The sequence below is a fragment of the Podarcis bocagei genome (assembly GCF_964188305.1).
Source record: "Podarcis bocagei genome assembly, chromosome: 5".
NCBI classification, from domain to species: Eukaryota; Metazoa; Chordata; class Lepidosauria; order Squamata; family Lacertidae; genus Podarcis; species Podarcis bocagei.
The window spans coordinates 54,024,460-54,041,065 of NC_138129.1; the positions used below are offsets into that span (position 1 = coordinate 54,024,460).

The window sequence follows — 16,606 nt, forward strand, 5'->3', positions numbered from 1 at the left end:
TAGGGCTGAGGCCCCTGCTTGGGCACCAGCTGGCCATTCCCAAAGCCATGTAGATCTCCTGTGTTCCTCCATCTCCAAGGGACCCCAAATGCCTGTGGGAAAGCTTTCTCTTCTCTCCATTCTTTTGCAGTGGGGATCTATCTACTCCTTCCCTTCTGGTACACCAAGGACTCACCCTTAATTCTCATGGCACACTGGGTTCTCTTTGCCTGCCCACTCCCAACTTTTAGATTGCTCCCCCACTTACTTGATTGAGGTTTAAGGGTTCTTTCTTGTTGCCTGTCTGGATGAGGAGCTTGTAAGCCAGGGCACCATCTTCTGATCCATTGCGGTAATTCTCCTTGGTGATATGCCCAGCTTCCCAATCCCGGTCAAAGGCTGCCTGTAGACCTGCAGAACAGGGGGGTATACAGTTAAGGGAGTGCCATCTGTGGAACCCAAGGCCCAGAAGCAAGAGCTCCTCTCACTAGCTATGCCAATCCCTTCCCCTCTTTCATGGCCTCCACCCCTTTGCTGTTTAACTCAGATCTCTCAGCCCCTGCAGCATGTTTCTGTCCCTACTTTAGAGGAACAAGAACAGAGCTGGTAGTCCTAGAAGACAGAAGGGCACCTGTACAACTGTGCAGGTGAGAATGTACACAAACATTTATATTTATTTATTTATTGAATTTATATAGAATTTATCTACTGCCTCATACCCACGGGTTCCAGGGTGGTTCACAGAATAGAATCAGAATATAACAACTACAGAATACATAATCAAAATAAAAACAAAAACCCTATACATTTTCAAAGGGTAAAGGATATCAATCTAATCAACCCAAGGCCTGGTTAAAAAGCAACGTTTTTGCCTGGCACCTAAAGGTGTATAATGAAGGTGCTAGGTGAACTTCCCTGGGGAAAGCATTCCACAGATGGGGAGCCACTGCAGAGAAGGCTGTAAACAGTGTTTGCCTAAATGGATGTGTGTATAAGACACGAAAACTGTGCGAGATGAAGAGCTTCTGGTTCCTTAGAAGCTAAAAATCATTTCTAGCACTTATCCTGAACATGGTTGTGAAACGGACATTGATGCTTTCCTTCCCTGGAAGCAGCTGGCCACTAACACCTCATCCAAACTCCCATGCATCTTCTAGCCTTCAAGCAGGTTTGTACTAAAAGCATCCTGCACAGAGAGCTGGAGGAGGGCATCCCACCCCACTTCTTGGGGCAGAGGCAGTGCAGGACAGGAGAGAGGGTTGGCAAAATGTCCTTGACTCACCTCGCAGCCAGTCCTGGAGGTAGTGCAGCCACATCTTCGGCAACTGGCGGTTCTCATCACGCACAACATACTGGATGGTGGTGAAGGCCTGGTGCAGGCTGTAGAGGGCCTCCTGTGAGCTGGGGTAGTCAAAGCCACCCTTTGTAACCACAAACATGTTATAGAAGGAGAAGTATTTGAACTGAGCTGAAATGAAGGCGTGCTCCTTTGTGCCTCGTGGTAAAATATCCGTCAGGTAGAGTCCATCATGCACCTTGGTTGTACCGTAGAGGCTCAGGCCCAGCAGTGCCAGGAAGAGGACTACAACAATTCCCTGGAAATGCAGAAAGGAAAGAGTGAAGACGGATGCACTCCGACCCCAATGTCTTCTGCAGAAGCTAACTTTTCCTCTGCTGCTGTCAAGAGACTTGACTTAACAAACATAGGGAGAATGGAAGAAAATCTGTGGACAGTGGACACAGTGGACAGCCAGATGTTTATGAGAAGCCCACAAGAAAAGCAAACAACTGCTTGGGGCTGGAACTGCAACTACCCAGCCCCACTTCCTACTTGTACGTGTAGGGTATGAATTGCCTCTAATGGAGTTTATATCAAAATGTTCCATGTTGTGGGAGTATGGAGCATACTTGTAAGGCAAGAGAATAAATAATGACAGGTAGGGAGTTTTCTATGCAAGGGGGCACATAACACACACATATATATTAACCTTGAGAACATAGTTCTTTTGACTCTGTACCTGGCCCTCTCCCTCTCTGAAGGTAAACACACACACAATATCTTAGATCATCTAGATTATCTGTGACTGACACAGCCGCTTCATCTGGAATTACCCAAGGAAGATGCAGAGCCTTCATACCTAACTTCCTAGATGTGTAAAAATAGACTATAGGAAAGATGTACAGCTCTTCTCTTTGAATGACTACTTGGGACGTGCAATCTTTGCCCCTGATAGGCAGGGCACAGGGGAGAGCAACACCATGGTCCTCATATAGGATGACATGCACAATGACTACATTTCAGATTAGTTCTCTCATCTCCGAGAAGAACAGGGAGCTTTAGTTCTCCATTGGCTGTAGTGCTGGCATCACAGACTTGCTACCCAGGATGCTGTACTCCCCCCCCCCTTCTTTCAACATAGGGCAGAATGCCACCCACAAAGAAAGTGATTCTCAGCTGCCTACCTTGGTCTGGCTCTGCAGCAGGATAGGTGCATATTTGTCGCGAGCAAAGCTGGAGAGGTTCCAATGACAAAGGGGCAAGGGCACACACTCCTGGGCACTTTTGTTCTCATCCAGCTGTGCCAGAAGATCACGGGTGGAGCTGGCAGGGGTGAAGACTTGCGACCCCAAAGGGTTGGCAGGCAGGAGAGTGGAAGGGGTGGTATAGACATGCTGGGTGGGTGGTAAGATGGTGACCACGTGACGCCCGGAGGGATCGCACTGGGTGAAGGCCTGAACCGTAGTGGTGATGCGTGTGCTGGTGGTCAGTGCTGGATGTCCATGCGGGAAAGCAGGTGCCGTGGGGTTGTCATTTGCATCCGTGTATTCCTGTGGCTGAATCTGGATGACGTGGGAGGAGCAGAGGCTGTGGGGAGAAGAAGACCCTGAGAAACTCCTGGGCAACACACAGTCCCCTAGCCAGCCAGGCATCCTAACTCACACTCAGCATCTGGATATAACTATCACAAAAAGTTCCACTTCTCTTGGTGAGCAGATAGAGATACCCTTCACAATGCCTTTAAAGGGGCTTTTCAGAGTATGCTGATTTTATGTGCAGTTTGATGTGCATTTTGACTTGTTCATATAGATAAACTTTTACCATAATAAAGAAATGTGTTTTTCAAAATGTTGTTGAGAGCACTACCATCTGTGCAGCTAGCTTTGTTCTCTTGCTGTTTTCCTTACAGCTGCATTTGATCCTCTCTTCTTGGGCTTAATGACTTTTCCAAACCACTGCCCCCAATTGCAGCATGCGTCTCCTCTCCTGGGAGATCTGATGGAGCCCAGCCTAGCCAGGGAGAGCGCAGTACTGCCCCAAAGGAGAAGGGACTCTTTTGGGGCGGGGGCAACTGCCCCTCCACCGCCAGCAGCTACACATATTTATTTACAGACAAACAAACAAGCAGACAGACAGACAGACAGACACACTTAAGACAGTACCTGTAGAAGCAGCACAGAATATCGAGCCTCTTGTTTTCACGCCGGTGAAGGTCCAGACTCAGGATGGCAGGAAAAATGAAAAGCACCATGGCAAAGTTGAACACTACCACGACAGCAGCCTGCAAGTAGATGAAGGAGGGAGAACAATTAAACATGCTGAAGATCCTGAGCCAGGTCACCCTCTGTATAAGGAGGGGCATCTATCCTTCAAGGGGAGGGATCACCCAGCTTTCCAGCCAAGGCCATGGAGACTGGGGGCACAGCTACCTCCAGAGTGGAAGTGAAGGCTTGCCTGCAGTGAGATTCAAAGAAAATGCAAATGTGCATAAGCACAGTTTGCTGGCAAACCTGCATGGAGGAGCAACTAGCAGAGGGGCTTACCTGTAGAGAGAAGGCACGTAGTGCTGGGATGGGCACAAGAGCAGCCATGAAGAAAGCAATCATATTATTGACAGAGGTGAGTGCCACACTGGTGCCACTGCGGCGCAGGCATTCCCCAGTCCGCTCCTGCATTGAAAAGGTGCAAATGAGGAACCGTGAGAATAGAGTTGAGGACAGATTGAGCGTGCACTGGAAATGCATAGGGACTCAAAGGCTTGTGCGAAAACAGGGAACCTTCTTACCTTGACAGGGACGTGCTGGCTGGTCTCTGTGAAGGCATGTGCCAGCAAAAACATGTCATCCACACCAATGCCCAGTGCCAGAAAGGGCAGCACCTATACCGATATGGAGGAAAGCACAATGGGAGGAATCCCAATTAGAGGAGCACATCCAGGACTTGCTCAAATCCCACAAAAGTAGAAACAGGTCTCAGGCTGCAAACTGTGACTGGAAGGCAGTACAAATTCTTCCTTTTGCTGTTATACTCAGGCTCTAAATGATTCTCATGTTAACCAAAGTCAGGTCGGTTGGTGACTCTGGAGGGCTTTTGCTTTCTGCTAACATATATTTGAGTCACCTGCACCTGGTTTATTAGGCTCCTTCCTTGCCTTGCAGGCACCTTAGCTAAGGCTCTCTTTGTGGCATACTCCTAGTCTGTACCTGCCTCGGTACAAATGGACAGTTGTTCTTTTTTAAAAACTCAGCTACTAGGGAATATACAGTATCGTATATTCCTCTGGAACTTCTGAACAAGAAACAGCATGTAGGCAGCTAGAGCGATCTGATTGTGCTGAAGGCAGCACGATGGTCATTGGAACCTCAGGAACAGCCATGCATCTGAAGGTCAAGTGCTCTTTACAACACAGCATCTTCTAATGCCAAGCAGGGATAGAGAGGCAGAACATAACCTCAGCATTGCATAACCTGAGAAATTGATGGAGCAGACAGTTCTCCTGCTTGCTGAGCAAAGAGGAGGGGAAATTGATGGAGAACAAAGGGTGGTCATTAGGGAAGGCAGACCTCTCCAAAATGTGTCCTACCTGGGTCGTGGCTGCATTGAATGAGATTCCTAGCAGAGAACACAGTCCAAGTCCTGCTGCCACGGAAAGGGCAACCAGAAGAACCCCAGCCAGGCCCACAGCACCCTGTGATTTGGAACAGTCCCAACGCAGCATGGTGACACAGGCATACGCCAGCTGCAAGTGGAGGAGAATTGAGACGGCAATTAATGAGAAGAAAGGCGAAGACGGAAAAGCTATGCTTTAGTACACAATGGAAGATAAAGGAATAGGAGGGAGGGAGGGAAGGGAAGAAGCTGCTACACACCATCAGCAGATACCCGCCAGCCACACGGATAGCGCTCACATCTGAGAAGGATTTCATGATGTCATCGAGCGTGGTGGTGGAGAAGGCATGGATAGTCTGGGAGGAATTTGCAGGGAGGGATTCCTGGGCCAACTGCAAAGAAGCAAGACTCATGAGATACTGGGAGGAGAAGAGTCACCTCAGTGGCTGGGATCCTTCTCACATACATAAATGCATCCACAGGATCCATCTACACGCCAGGCATAGGCATGAAGGCTCATAGGCATGAAGGAGCCTATATGCTGCTATACATGTCATGTAGTAATACCAAGCAAGACAGAAAACTGTACAGGGTCCATACACTCAATTCAAGAACAACTGGCTATGCTTTCACCCTATAAATTGTTTTTCATGCCATTCTACATGCTTGTAAGCATTCATGGTGGCACCCAACCTTTTTACACTGGCAGATGCATATTTGCATGCAGCCCTACATAATATTCTGCTCCTCACTGACAGACCTGCATGCAGTTTTGCCCGTCATCTTTCTAGCATCTTCCCTTCCATGCACACACTTTTTCAGCCTTTTGTAGACACATTTGTGTCTTCACCCTTGCACACACCTGCATCAAGCAGCCCTGGAGTTCCCACAGAGATGCCACAAACCAACCTGTCCATCTCACCTCAACAAACTCCCGCTGCCAGGCCTCCAGCACAGCAGCTGCCTTCTCCTCACTCCAGCTGATGTCGTGTATCTCATAGTCATCCCGGTAGTGCTCAAAGAGCTGTCGTGGGCTCATCAACAGGAACATGCTTTGTAGGGCTTCGGCTCTGCAGGAAACAGAAGCTGGATGAGAGACAACCCTTCTACTCACAGTCAAGGAGGCAGGGCTCCTTTCAGCTCTGGAACTAGAGCCTTTAGGCCCCATTGCTCCCCCACTGCCCAGGCTCAAGGCAGAAACCAGAAGCCTGATTTCTGCTTTCTTTATCTCACAGTCAGCCCTCATTCTGTGCACAGTTCTTTCACAAGCCTACTTATGGGGCTTTTTTTCAATTGAAACAGGTGGCTAGCCACCCCTATCAAAAAGGTATGCAAAAGGTATGCATGCCATGTCGATCAGCTGCCATAGAAAACAAGTCACTGACTAACGTTCCACACAAAACATGAGAAAAACCAATAGGCAGATGATTTGCATAGAAAGTTCACCATGTATACATCCCAATCTATACACAACAAGAAAAGCCTGCATGTATTATGTTCTAGAAATGCATGAAAAGAGCTGGAAATGGCTGCAGATGCACCTCCCTGTAATATCAGAAGCACATCTCTTTCTTCTGCCTGAGCCTTCCTACTTTAAAAGGTGAGGATCTTTTCTCCCATTTTCTGGCTGCTTCCCATTTTCTGGCTGCTTCCTTGCATGGGGTTTTAAAACCAAAGCAAGGCGATGTATAGCAGCAATAACCCTTGTCTCCAATCTATTGCCCATTCCTTAGCCATTTTTGCAGCTCTTTGCCTTGTGAGATATGGAAGGGTTCAGAGACACAAGAATTCCCCCCTGAAGAACAATGGTTTTTAAAAGCTGACACCGATTATGACACTGCCCCCACCAGCATGCGGAACGTGCCCCACCATACCAAAACATAAGGTATGGCAACCTGTCGAACAGATAACTGCAGGTGCCAGCACAGTGCAGACTTGTGTGGAATCAACCTCCCAATGTGCATTTGAGCCCCTTTCTAGGATCAGGGCTGCGGATTGCTGCAAGCAGGTGTCTGTGCTGTGTCTTCCAGCATCCACGGCAGCTGGAAGGAATTGGGGTGGGGGGAGGTGGCTTCGGGAGGCAAGGGGTGATGGCAGCCAGAGCTTCAGGGATCAACATAAATCCCATGGCTTAGGAATGCCCAAGCCAGTTGCTCCTAGGGTCAGGTCGCGGACATGCACCCACGAGAATATGAACCTCAGTGGCATCAAGTTACAAGCTGGCTCAGGAGGCAGTTTACTACCACCCCCAACTGTGAAAGGGGTAGCAGTGAGAGTCCAAGCAGTTCCCAGGAGCCACACTGTCCTCTCCCCTCACCATTCAAACACAACATTTATGACTTTGTCCATCCTTTTTAATTGGCCCTGCTTGCAGGGAAAAGCCATCTGCTCTGCATAAAGAATTCCTTAGCTACTGAGTTATTCCTGGCCACAGACCTCTGACTTGACAGACACACACCCCACACAAACACACACTTACCCCTGCAGTTTGCCCTGGGAATCCTTCACAGTGCCACCCAGGATCAGTTCCTCTTCCCAGTGCATGTATTTTCGTGAGAAGCCATGGCAGCCACCTGTGAGCTCTGAGGGGATGTCTGGTTCCTGGTGGAGACAACAAGAATGGAATTAAAAATAGCAGCACAAACTCCAGACATAAGCACAGGTATTTTAGATGCATATTAAGGACACCACTATAGCCCCATCTCCTGCTTTTCATGGAGGAAGAAGTATCTTTGCACACTTCTGACTTGTGCACTGTGTACATTTACTACTACTACTACTACTACTACTACTACTACTACTACTACTATTGAAGCAGAACTGTTCTGCTTAAGACTAAGGGATTATATGCTATAGCCCTGACTAGCTGGCTAATAAAACCAAACCCAGCTGTTATGGAAAGCAAGGGCAAATGTTGCTCCTCTGCAAATGTCACATGTAAAAAACAAAACAAAACAAAAACCGCACACACACACACACGAAATTCTCAGTAGGACAGGCAGCCTGCTCTAGCAGACAGAATATTGAATTTGAGTGACCCAAACAGGTTTAAATTCCTGCTCAACCATGAATTCATTGAGCACTTTGGAAAAGTCAACATTTATTAGCTTCAGTTTTGTATCCAATAAATGGAAATAAAATAGTGAAAAAAATGTAAAGCACTTTAGACATTAACCGTGCTACTGGAACAATCCATGTCTCTATAAACAAAACAAAGAATATTTCCCATTATTCCGTAACACTATTCCAGCATTCTGTCATATCCAGGAGTGACCAAGAAATTGAACCTTATAGGGAACTATACAAATAGGAACAGGCTTAATTCTCACTGGCTGGAGCTGGTGTAGCCCAAACACCAATGAGGTGCCCAAGTGCTTCTCTTTACCATCACCCATTAGTGAATAGCTGACGTCCTCTTCTGTGGAGAAAAGTAAATTTCTGCCCTTTGGGACAATGTTGGACTGGGGGCTAAACCTGCCCTGGGTGGTCAGTCCCTTGCTGATAGGGACCCTACATACACATATGCCCTTGAAAGGCAGAAAACAGACAGAAGCTCTCTTTTAGCAAACACCACATACATAAACATAATAATATTGCATATTCTGCTGGTTAACAATAATGGGCAAGGCTTGAGATCCTCTCTGGAAATAATCCATTCTGCTCCTAGCTATGTAACCTCACATCTGACAATAATAATCCACATTTCAGTTCAGTGACATTGGCCTGGAACAATTAAGAAGGTTTACTAACAAATGTCAGAATAACTACTCCTTGGAGCAGCCTGATGCCTCCCTGATTGCCGAGGATGGAAGACGGCGACATGCCATATGGCATTGCCACCATTATCATAATGCCTGGAACCCTGAGACATAATAAATCACACAATCTCTGTGCAGGGAAAACAAGCAGAGCTGAAGAGATCTGATAGATTCTAGCTTTTATGTGACAATGCTCCACATTGGTTCTCCCCTGGCCTAGGTATTCTCATAGAATGACGACCCAAAATCAGTCTGGCTCTGTCGCCCTGCAATCACCAGTGAGTCACCCACACATTCATAAGACAAACATCAAGCAATTGGAAAAGCAGGAAAATTCCTATCACCTTGTAAGCTGGAGGACAGCACTTTCATAAAGCATGCCAATCATGGCTTCACTATCTATCTATCTATCTATCTATCTATCTATCTATCTATCTACCTTGCAAAGCAGCAGTGCCACATTTTCAGCCAAAAAGGATAACAACAACAACAACAACAACAACAAGAAGCAGCCCATTTGGACAATACCAGATGGATGAATTCAATTCAGCTAATGCTTGATAATATTTATCCAACTAAGAGAAATATAAGAAGACTCAGTATTATATCAGGCAACTAATATGCTTTTCTGCATATAAATCATAGTGTCTATTTGCATTTGACTGAGGAGTTTGCAGAATCCATTCTGACTATATCATCCTGTGTGTGCGTGTGCTTGCCCACAGGCACACTGGGTGTTCCCTTCAATCCTACAGGCATCTCCTTCCTGCTCCTGTGGTGGCAGCGAGAGAAACTGGATAGCCATAATGATAACAGTCTGGCTTTCAAGCCAGGAAATGTGGAATTATGGCTGCAACTCCATCCTCCCGCTCCTTGTGCTTGCCCTTGGTCATATGTGCTCCGTGTGTGTACGCACACACTGCTCTCTCCCCCCTCCACCTTCCAAAAGCTCCGAAGCTGCCATCTGTTCTGGGACGCATTCCAACTATGACCACCTGCTGGTGAGCACTTGCACTGCGTCTGCCTGGATCAGCACCATCATTCCTGCCTTTGCCTCTCTGGCACGCTGCCTTGCATTCCACATCTCCCCACACTCCTGGACACAGAAGGGCAAAGCTAACCAAATGGGGGACCCCACAGTGAATCCAGCCTTTTGGGGCACACGGTGCCTGAAAAGAGGTCCCTAGCTCCAACAAGACACAAGGAAGCTATTCTGTTGCTTTGCACATGTGTTACAATCTGAAGAGCTCTGTGACTTCATCGAGCCTCCTCCCCACCCCTCCCAGAGTCCAGGCCGGAGAATCAGCTCTACTTTTTGTAGCCAGAATGTTCATTTACTTTGGCTACATCAGTCTTATGTCATGCTATTTAGTGTGTACCTTGCAGGGGTGCCAACTTGAATAAAATAAGCCCCACCCTGCATAATCGATCACAAGATGTGGCATGCTCACACCATTTGAATGGCAATGCCCATCAACTTCGGGGGGATCCCTCAAATATTTTATTGGGAGGGCAAAGGAGTTAGCTCCTATGGTATCTTGGCTACAGGTATCTTGAAGCAAAGGTATAACAATTGGGGAAACTGCCTTTTTATTTGGTTAGCATGTCTTAGGAGCACTGAATGGCACTCTCCCTTTTGCCACATTTATCTATGGAATTTGCAGATCTCTTTAGCTTTGTGATCCCAGGTAAGATTAATCATTTACCAAATTCTTTGCCCATGTGGCAAATTTTTTGTCCATTCTGCAGAATTCCTACTGAGTGCACTTCGCAATATTACAATTCTCTCCTTTTCAAAAAGGCTATTACAAGAAGGTTGCATTGTGTGTGCAGCTGTCCAACCTGTCTTAGTGCACCTCTTAATGTCAGATCTAAACACACATAAAATGGAACTCGCCTCCTTAGGAACATAAGATGCTGCTTTACATGAATTCAGACCACTGGTCCATCTAGCTCAGTTCTGTCAAAGTTGATTGACAGTGGCTCTCCAGGGTCTCAGACAGGAGTCCCTTGCAGCCCTACCTGGAGATGATAGGGACTGAATCTGGAACTGTCTGCATGCAAAGCATGTGCTTTCTTACAAAAATATTTATTATGTGTTGAAAGCTAGATAAAGCTCCAAATGTTTTATTGCTGGAGAGTATGCCATTGCATGAGCTATCATCTGCAGTGTGAAGAACAGTCCAGACATACAAATTTACCCTGAGTCCAGTCCAGACATACATATACACTGAGTAGTTGGGGAACATGCCTGGCTCAAACCTACCTGCCGGCTTTGGCTGTTGGGGGCACTTGTAGGACACTCAGGGTCAAAGGGGTCAAGACAAGGCCGCTCCATATAGGCCTGGCCAACCTCTGCCTTATCCAGCATCTCCTTGAATCCTTCCAGCGAGGCAAACTGACCCAACTCCTCCATCAGTTGAATGGGGTCTAAGTTAGTCCACTGGATATCGCGCCGGCCCCTATAGAGATAAAATGTGGGTTAACAGGGAAAGAAAAGTATCCAGATAGCATCACTTATTCCTATTACAGATTATATTAAATGGATGATTTTAAGAGGAGGCTTGTAAATTCATATAAGTAGGCAGGTAACGACATTTTTTGGTAGGCTAGTAATTTGTGTGAATATTTGTAAGGCTAAACCTGACCATATGTCTCGGCTGTAGCAGACTTATGCAGCAATGCATACTTGAGCAGCTTTTATTTTCCTTTGGAGCAATAAAGAGGCTAGAGAAGGAACGTGGACTTGTCCCCCAAGAAGTAAGATCTCTGAACACACATACACACCACATACTAGGTCTGGCCATAATTTAAGTCCATTTCCCTTGTCCTGCGTACTACTGCTTCTCCCTTGCATACAGAGCCCTGGCTCTCCCAGCACTGCCTCTATCAAGATGTTAGCACGCTGGCGTTAATTGCCCTGACTGGCTGCACAAGACTCATTTAGGGGGTGGGAGGGGTCTGCTCAGTGCTGATATAGGGCTTCATTCCTTTTGTTCCCGTGCATAACAGGATCAGGCATGCTGCTTTCATTTGGCATCTGGTTTAGAGTGCCAGCTCCAGAGGATCTGGACAGTGCCTCCTCTGGGAGCACCAGAGCTGTGTGCGTGCCGTAGGCTGGGGTCATGTGCATGTAGGGGCATCAGGGTGTATTCCAGAAGCAAAAGAGAATCTTTCAACAAAAGCTGGAAAGGGAAGAGGGGTATTTTCCATGCACAACACTTGGCCCGATGCATTTGTGCACAGGGATGTACACAGCAGTATAATTTGTTGTGTGCATATTTTATTCTTTCTGTTTATATAGATGTCTAGATAATATACACATATTGAAAAGGCTTCTTGATGGGAGAAAAGGCATTTTGCTTCTGCCCAAACAAAAAGGGTAACCCTTGTAACATGCAACTTAGTTAATGAGCAAGTGTGGAAGGATCTATCCCAGGAAGGCTTCATCTCCAACCATTGCAATGACAGATCTGTTGTACTAAAGAGGAAAGGTCACATCCCCTGAAAATGTAGTATTAGACTTAAGAGTTTCCCTACCCACCAAAGAAAGGGCAAATTGTGCCAAGTTCTGCCCAACATTATCCCGAGACAGTAAATTTCACAAGAATCTTGTGGAAACTCCGTTATTTGGTCACTTTCTAGTTTCGCTGAAAATGTTCCTTGGCTTCACACTGTGAGAAAGGGTCAGTGACCCACCAAAATGAGTATCTGGGGCTAGGGAGAAGAACCACTGAGACAAGATATTCAGAGAACTAAACCCAAGCAACTTGCATGACTGCTTCTGGCAACATATAAAGTACTGGCAAAGGTCAGAGAAGAGGCAATAAGAATGGTTCCAAAGGCCACAATGAGCCATAAAGGTTAGTTTTATCTGTATAAAGTACAAGGGAGTTGCTTAGGAATTAATTCCAGCTCTACACAGATAGGAATACAGTTTAGCAGAAAGGGGAATCGTCTTTAAGGGATCTCTGATTATAGTAAACTTTCCAAATGGGCAACTTTTCGAGGGGGCAAATCCTCTGCTTGGTCTGACAAGAGATTAACTGATAAAAGATATTTCCCTAGACCAGTACCTGTTGGAAAGGGTGGAGGTTTTGAAACTTCATAGAGTAGAATTTGACAGTGAACTCAATTAGCCAGTATATTGTAAATGATCCAGGCTTTGTGTCACATTCTCCGATATCAAGGTTATAGCTACAATCCAAACAAATCCTGGCATCTTGTTTCAGGTCTGATTATATCCAGCAACTCTCCTCCACTGCCATTCATGCAGCATCTTCCTAACATGACAGAAGCAAATTTCTAACAAGAGGCCTATTTCCAAAAAGCAGGGCAAGTGAGAGCTGTGGCCCAGGGAGATTCATGAGGACCATATACAGAGGCCTGGAGGGCTGCATTAAGATCCCTGGGCCTGAGGCTCCCCACCTCTGCTTTAAATGCTGTAAACAACAACAACAACAACCCTGAGGCTGGAGCTACAGTTCCTCTGATGCCACTCACTCTTCCACTGGTGCTCTCATGCATTCTTGTCTTCAACTTCCTGTCATGGAGTGCTTGCATCATTGAGGCCACAGAAGCAAGGGAAAGTGGCAAGGTGACTGCAGTCTCCCTCAGTGCCTTGATATAATCTTAGCAACCGTACTTCTTCCCAGTGGATTGGAGGTACAGACAGTCCTGCTCACATAGCCCCGGAGTAATTAGCTCCTAAGTTTCTGGGTCTATAAGAGCTCTGCAGCAAGGAAATTTGCCAGGTATGATTTTCCATGTTCATTTTCCCATTCTAATGGGAGAATCTGTTCTTGTTCCTGTTGTGCAGCCATTAACATTGGAGGAGCTTGTCCATGCAGGATCAGGGCCTGAAGACCTACATGCTCTACTCTCAGAGCCTATCAAATTACTGAAAGCCTTGATAGTCAAAGCTTGTCTCCCAGACTCTTTCTAGAGAGCTGGCTGCGAGGGATTTTTTCTGTCTCTCCACACAAGTTTGTAGCCAAACAAACCAAAATAAGTTGAAGAAAGGGGGGGGGGGGAGTGGTTGGATATGAAGAAGGGAGTTGCAGCATTTTGTCCTTTCAGCTGGAATCACAAAGCAAAGTCTATTTTGCTTGCTATTTTCTTTTTTGAAAAACAGAAGGAAAAAGCAAAACTCCAAGATGTGGAAAGCAAGAAAGCAGGGGCAGGGAAAGTCTTGTCATGCTCAGAGCAGAATCACTCTCCAATCATTCATGAACCCCCAGGTCCCAAGAAGGTTCTTCCTTGCCTGATTCCCACATTCCAAACAGCCCAGCTCCTGCTCCCAAAGAGAGCTTCTTTTATCTGCTGTTTCTTGCTTCACTGAGCCAAGTCGGGCCCTTTTGTTTTTCCATAGATTGCTGCCCTTTGTTCTCCCAAGTTTTCTCTCCCTTTGCGTTAAAAGGAGGGGGGGGGGAGAGAGACCCTCAGCTGAACTGAAGCGGAAGCTGGACCTGAGGAAAAGACTCCCCCATTTCAGCCACTGACAAGAAAACTTTGGGACGTGTGTGTGTGTGTGTGTGTGTGTGTGTGTGTGTGTGTGTGTGTGTGTGAAATTTCTGAGCAGTGGAGGAGGGGGGATACGAGAGTCATTATAAATAAACAAGGAACCCAAGAGACTGGATACAGAAAGTAAGGGAGCAAGGACATGACGTTTCATGGAAGAATCTAGGAAGAGCAAGAAAACCCCCAGGCTTCCTTGCCAACTGCCTTGGTTTGCACATGAGTCTGAGCTGTTATGCAAAGTGTGTTCTTAAAACCCCATACTTCATCTACTTTAAAAAAGGAAAAGAAAAGGGAAGGGAAGCTTGAAAGCACCTCAAAGTCTCAAATTCTGTAACCTTTAGCTCTCCTTTGGGGGGGTGCTTAAGAGTAACACTCCATTTTGTTCAGTGAATCACCCTGCAAATAGCACCCAACATTTGTATGAGATAAACTCAGTGAGATGAAACAGACCCTGTTCCCTTAAAAAAACAAAACCCCACACCTTGCATTTGTGCTGCTCCCGAGTTCAACCCTTATTCTTGGCAGTTTGATATTAAAATCCCTCCCTCTTTTAATTTTTCTGAAATCTGTTTTCTCCTCCCTCCCTCCCTGTCCCCTTTCTCTCAGCAGCAGGCTGAATAAAGCTACTATTCCATTTGTTGGGCAACTTGGAGCTTTCAAAGTATCATTAGCATGAGAATACGTGGTGTTGCCGTTTGCTGACAAAGCATAAGTCTCCAGGGCCCCTTATGGACAAACACACTTGTAAACAGAAAGAATGCTGGCTATTGTTCCTGGCCCTCCCTCCCCCAGTGCCTCCAGTGGGGCTGGTCCCCACATCTTTACCCTCTCTCCCCCTCCATCCCCCATTTTGTACACCTTAATAGAAACATAATTACGAGGCAGCAGGAGCAACAAAACAAAGCAATTGGCCCCAAAGTAGAAACTTAGGGGAGGGGGTAGGAGACTAGAGAAAGCGTTTTCCCTCTGGTTCGGAAGTGGGACAGGGAGAAACTGCTGGGGCTGTGGACCTATACCCAAATTCTGTGGGGGCAGGCTGGAGTATGTGAGACTATCCTACCACCCACTAACTGTTACCACCCCCTCCCTAATGTGGCATCACAGAACAAGGGGGGGGGGGTGTAAGCAAAATCCCCTTGGCCATGCCGTGGTGGAATAGGTAAGAGGAGAAAAGCTGTAGTATTATAGTGGTAACTGGCAAATTATGCTATTCTACAGCAGATGGACAGTACTCTCCTTCCTGTGCCACAGGTGCCACCTTAATAGTATATGTGCCACTGAAAATGAGAACTATGTTTCCGTTTCCCCAAACAAGCAATAATGCACGCTGAAAAAATACTGAAAGGTAGGTAAGTACAGTGGTACCTCGGGTTAAGAACTTAGTTCGTTCTGGAGGTCTGTTCTTAACCTGAAACTGTTTTTAACCTGAAGCACCACTTTAGCTAATGGGGCCTCCTGCTGCCGCTGCGCTGCCACTGCACAATTTCTGTTCTCATCCTGAAGCAAAGTTCTTAACCCGAGGTACTATTTCTGGGTTAGCCGAGTCTGTAACCTGAAGCGTACGTAACCTGAAGCGTATGTAACCTGAGGAGCCACTGTACCTTGGAAGCATCAGATACAGGAAGGAAGCTTTTCCACAGGTGCCAAGCAAGCCAAGCAAGAAACCCAGTTATTAGGCAAAGATCCTATCGCTTATTAGTACAGGAAAATTATGAAGCCACAAAGTGTTTTTGCAACCCATCTTCCTCCATCATCATCAGCTATGCTTTCTAACAATGCCTGTCTTGGCCAATCCAGCCTGCAGGCCTTAAAGGCAAACAGGTAACTCCAGCTCTGATTTAGTGGTAAAAGAGCATTATTGACCAAACACAAAAAGATGCCACCATCTTTTTGGGCAGACTCATGTACAATCCTTATCATGACTGGTTCTTCCTCTACTCCTCGTTCTTGACCAGTGACTGCAGGCAAACATTCCTGCTACATTCAGATGTCTCACTCCTTGTTGGGACCTTGCTTAGCTGCAAATAAGAACTGGGACACTGTACGAGAGGTTAAGAGCTTGAGGTGGACGTCTGAGCTGGAAATCCCCAATTCAAATCTCAGCTCATCCACCAACACACTGGGATGCAAGAGCCTTTAGTAATGCCTTCTTTAATACTGAAAGAATAGGACCATCCTACCTTAAAAGTTTGTTATATTTATTATTGTGTTTAGTGAGGGAAGTGGAAGTGCTTTGGGCACTTTAAGAAAATGCTAAATGATCATACTTCACATCCTGTGAAAGAGCTTGAAAGCACTCTCAAAAACCTGAGGGGGGCTCAGATAGAAGACAGTGTGTGAGAGTGTGTATGTGTATAGACAAGCATACTTCCTAAAGGCTAGATAAGTCTGTTAAGTCTGTGGAATAGGGAACAGACGAGAAATAGCTAAAAGCATGTCAGGTCTCAATCCCTGTGCTGGA

General features: G+C 46.4%; 1 protein-coding gene across 1 annotated transcript in view; it reads right to left on the bottom strand.

Annotated features, from left to right (window-relative positions):
- PTCH2 (patched 2) overlaps nt 1-16,606 on the bottom strand; it is a 75,877-nt gene that overhangs the window by 8,694 nt on the left and 50,577 nt on the right. Inside the window, exons 11-21 of the mRNA XM_081193141.1 lie at nt 10,892-11,087; nt 7,347-7,468; nt 5,790-5,937; nt 5,128-5,259; nt 4,842-4,997; nt 4,044-4,136; nt 3,802-3,927; nt 3,421-3,539; nt 2,443-2,845; nt 1,262-1,574; nt 248-390 (exon numbers count right to left, since the gene is read on the bottom strand). Of these exons, the coding sequence (XP_081049267.1) occupies nt 248-390; nt 1,262-1,574; nt 2,443-2,845; nt 3,421-3,539; nt 3,802-3,927; nt 4,044-4,136; nt 4,842-4,997; nt 5,128-5,259; nt 5,790-5,937; nt 7,347-7,468; nt 10,892-11,087 (1,951 nt within the window). The remainder of the gene's footprint in view (nt 1-247; nt 391-1,261; nt 1,575-2,442; nt 2,846-3,420; nt 3,540-3,801; nt 3,928-4,043; nt 4,137-4,841; nt 4,998-5,127; nt 5,260-5,789; nt 5,938-7,346; nt 7,469-10,891; nt 11,088-16,606) is intronic.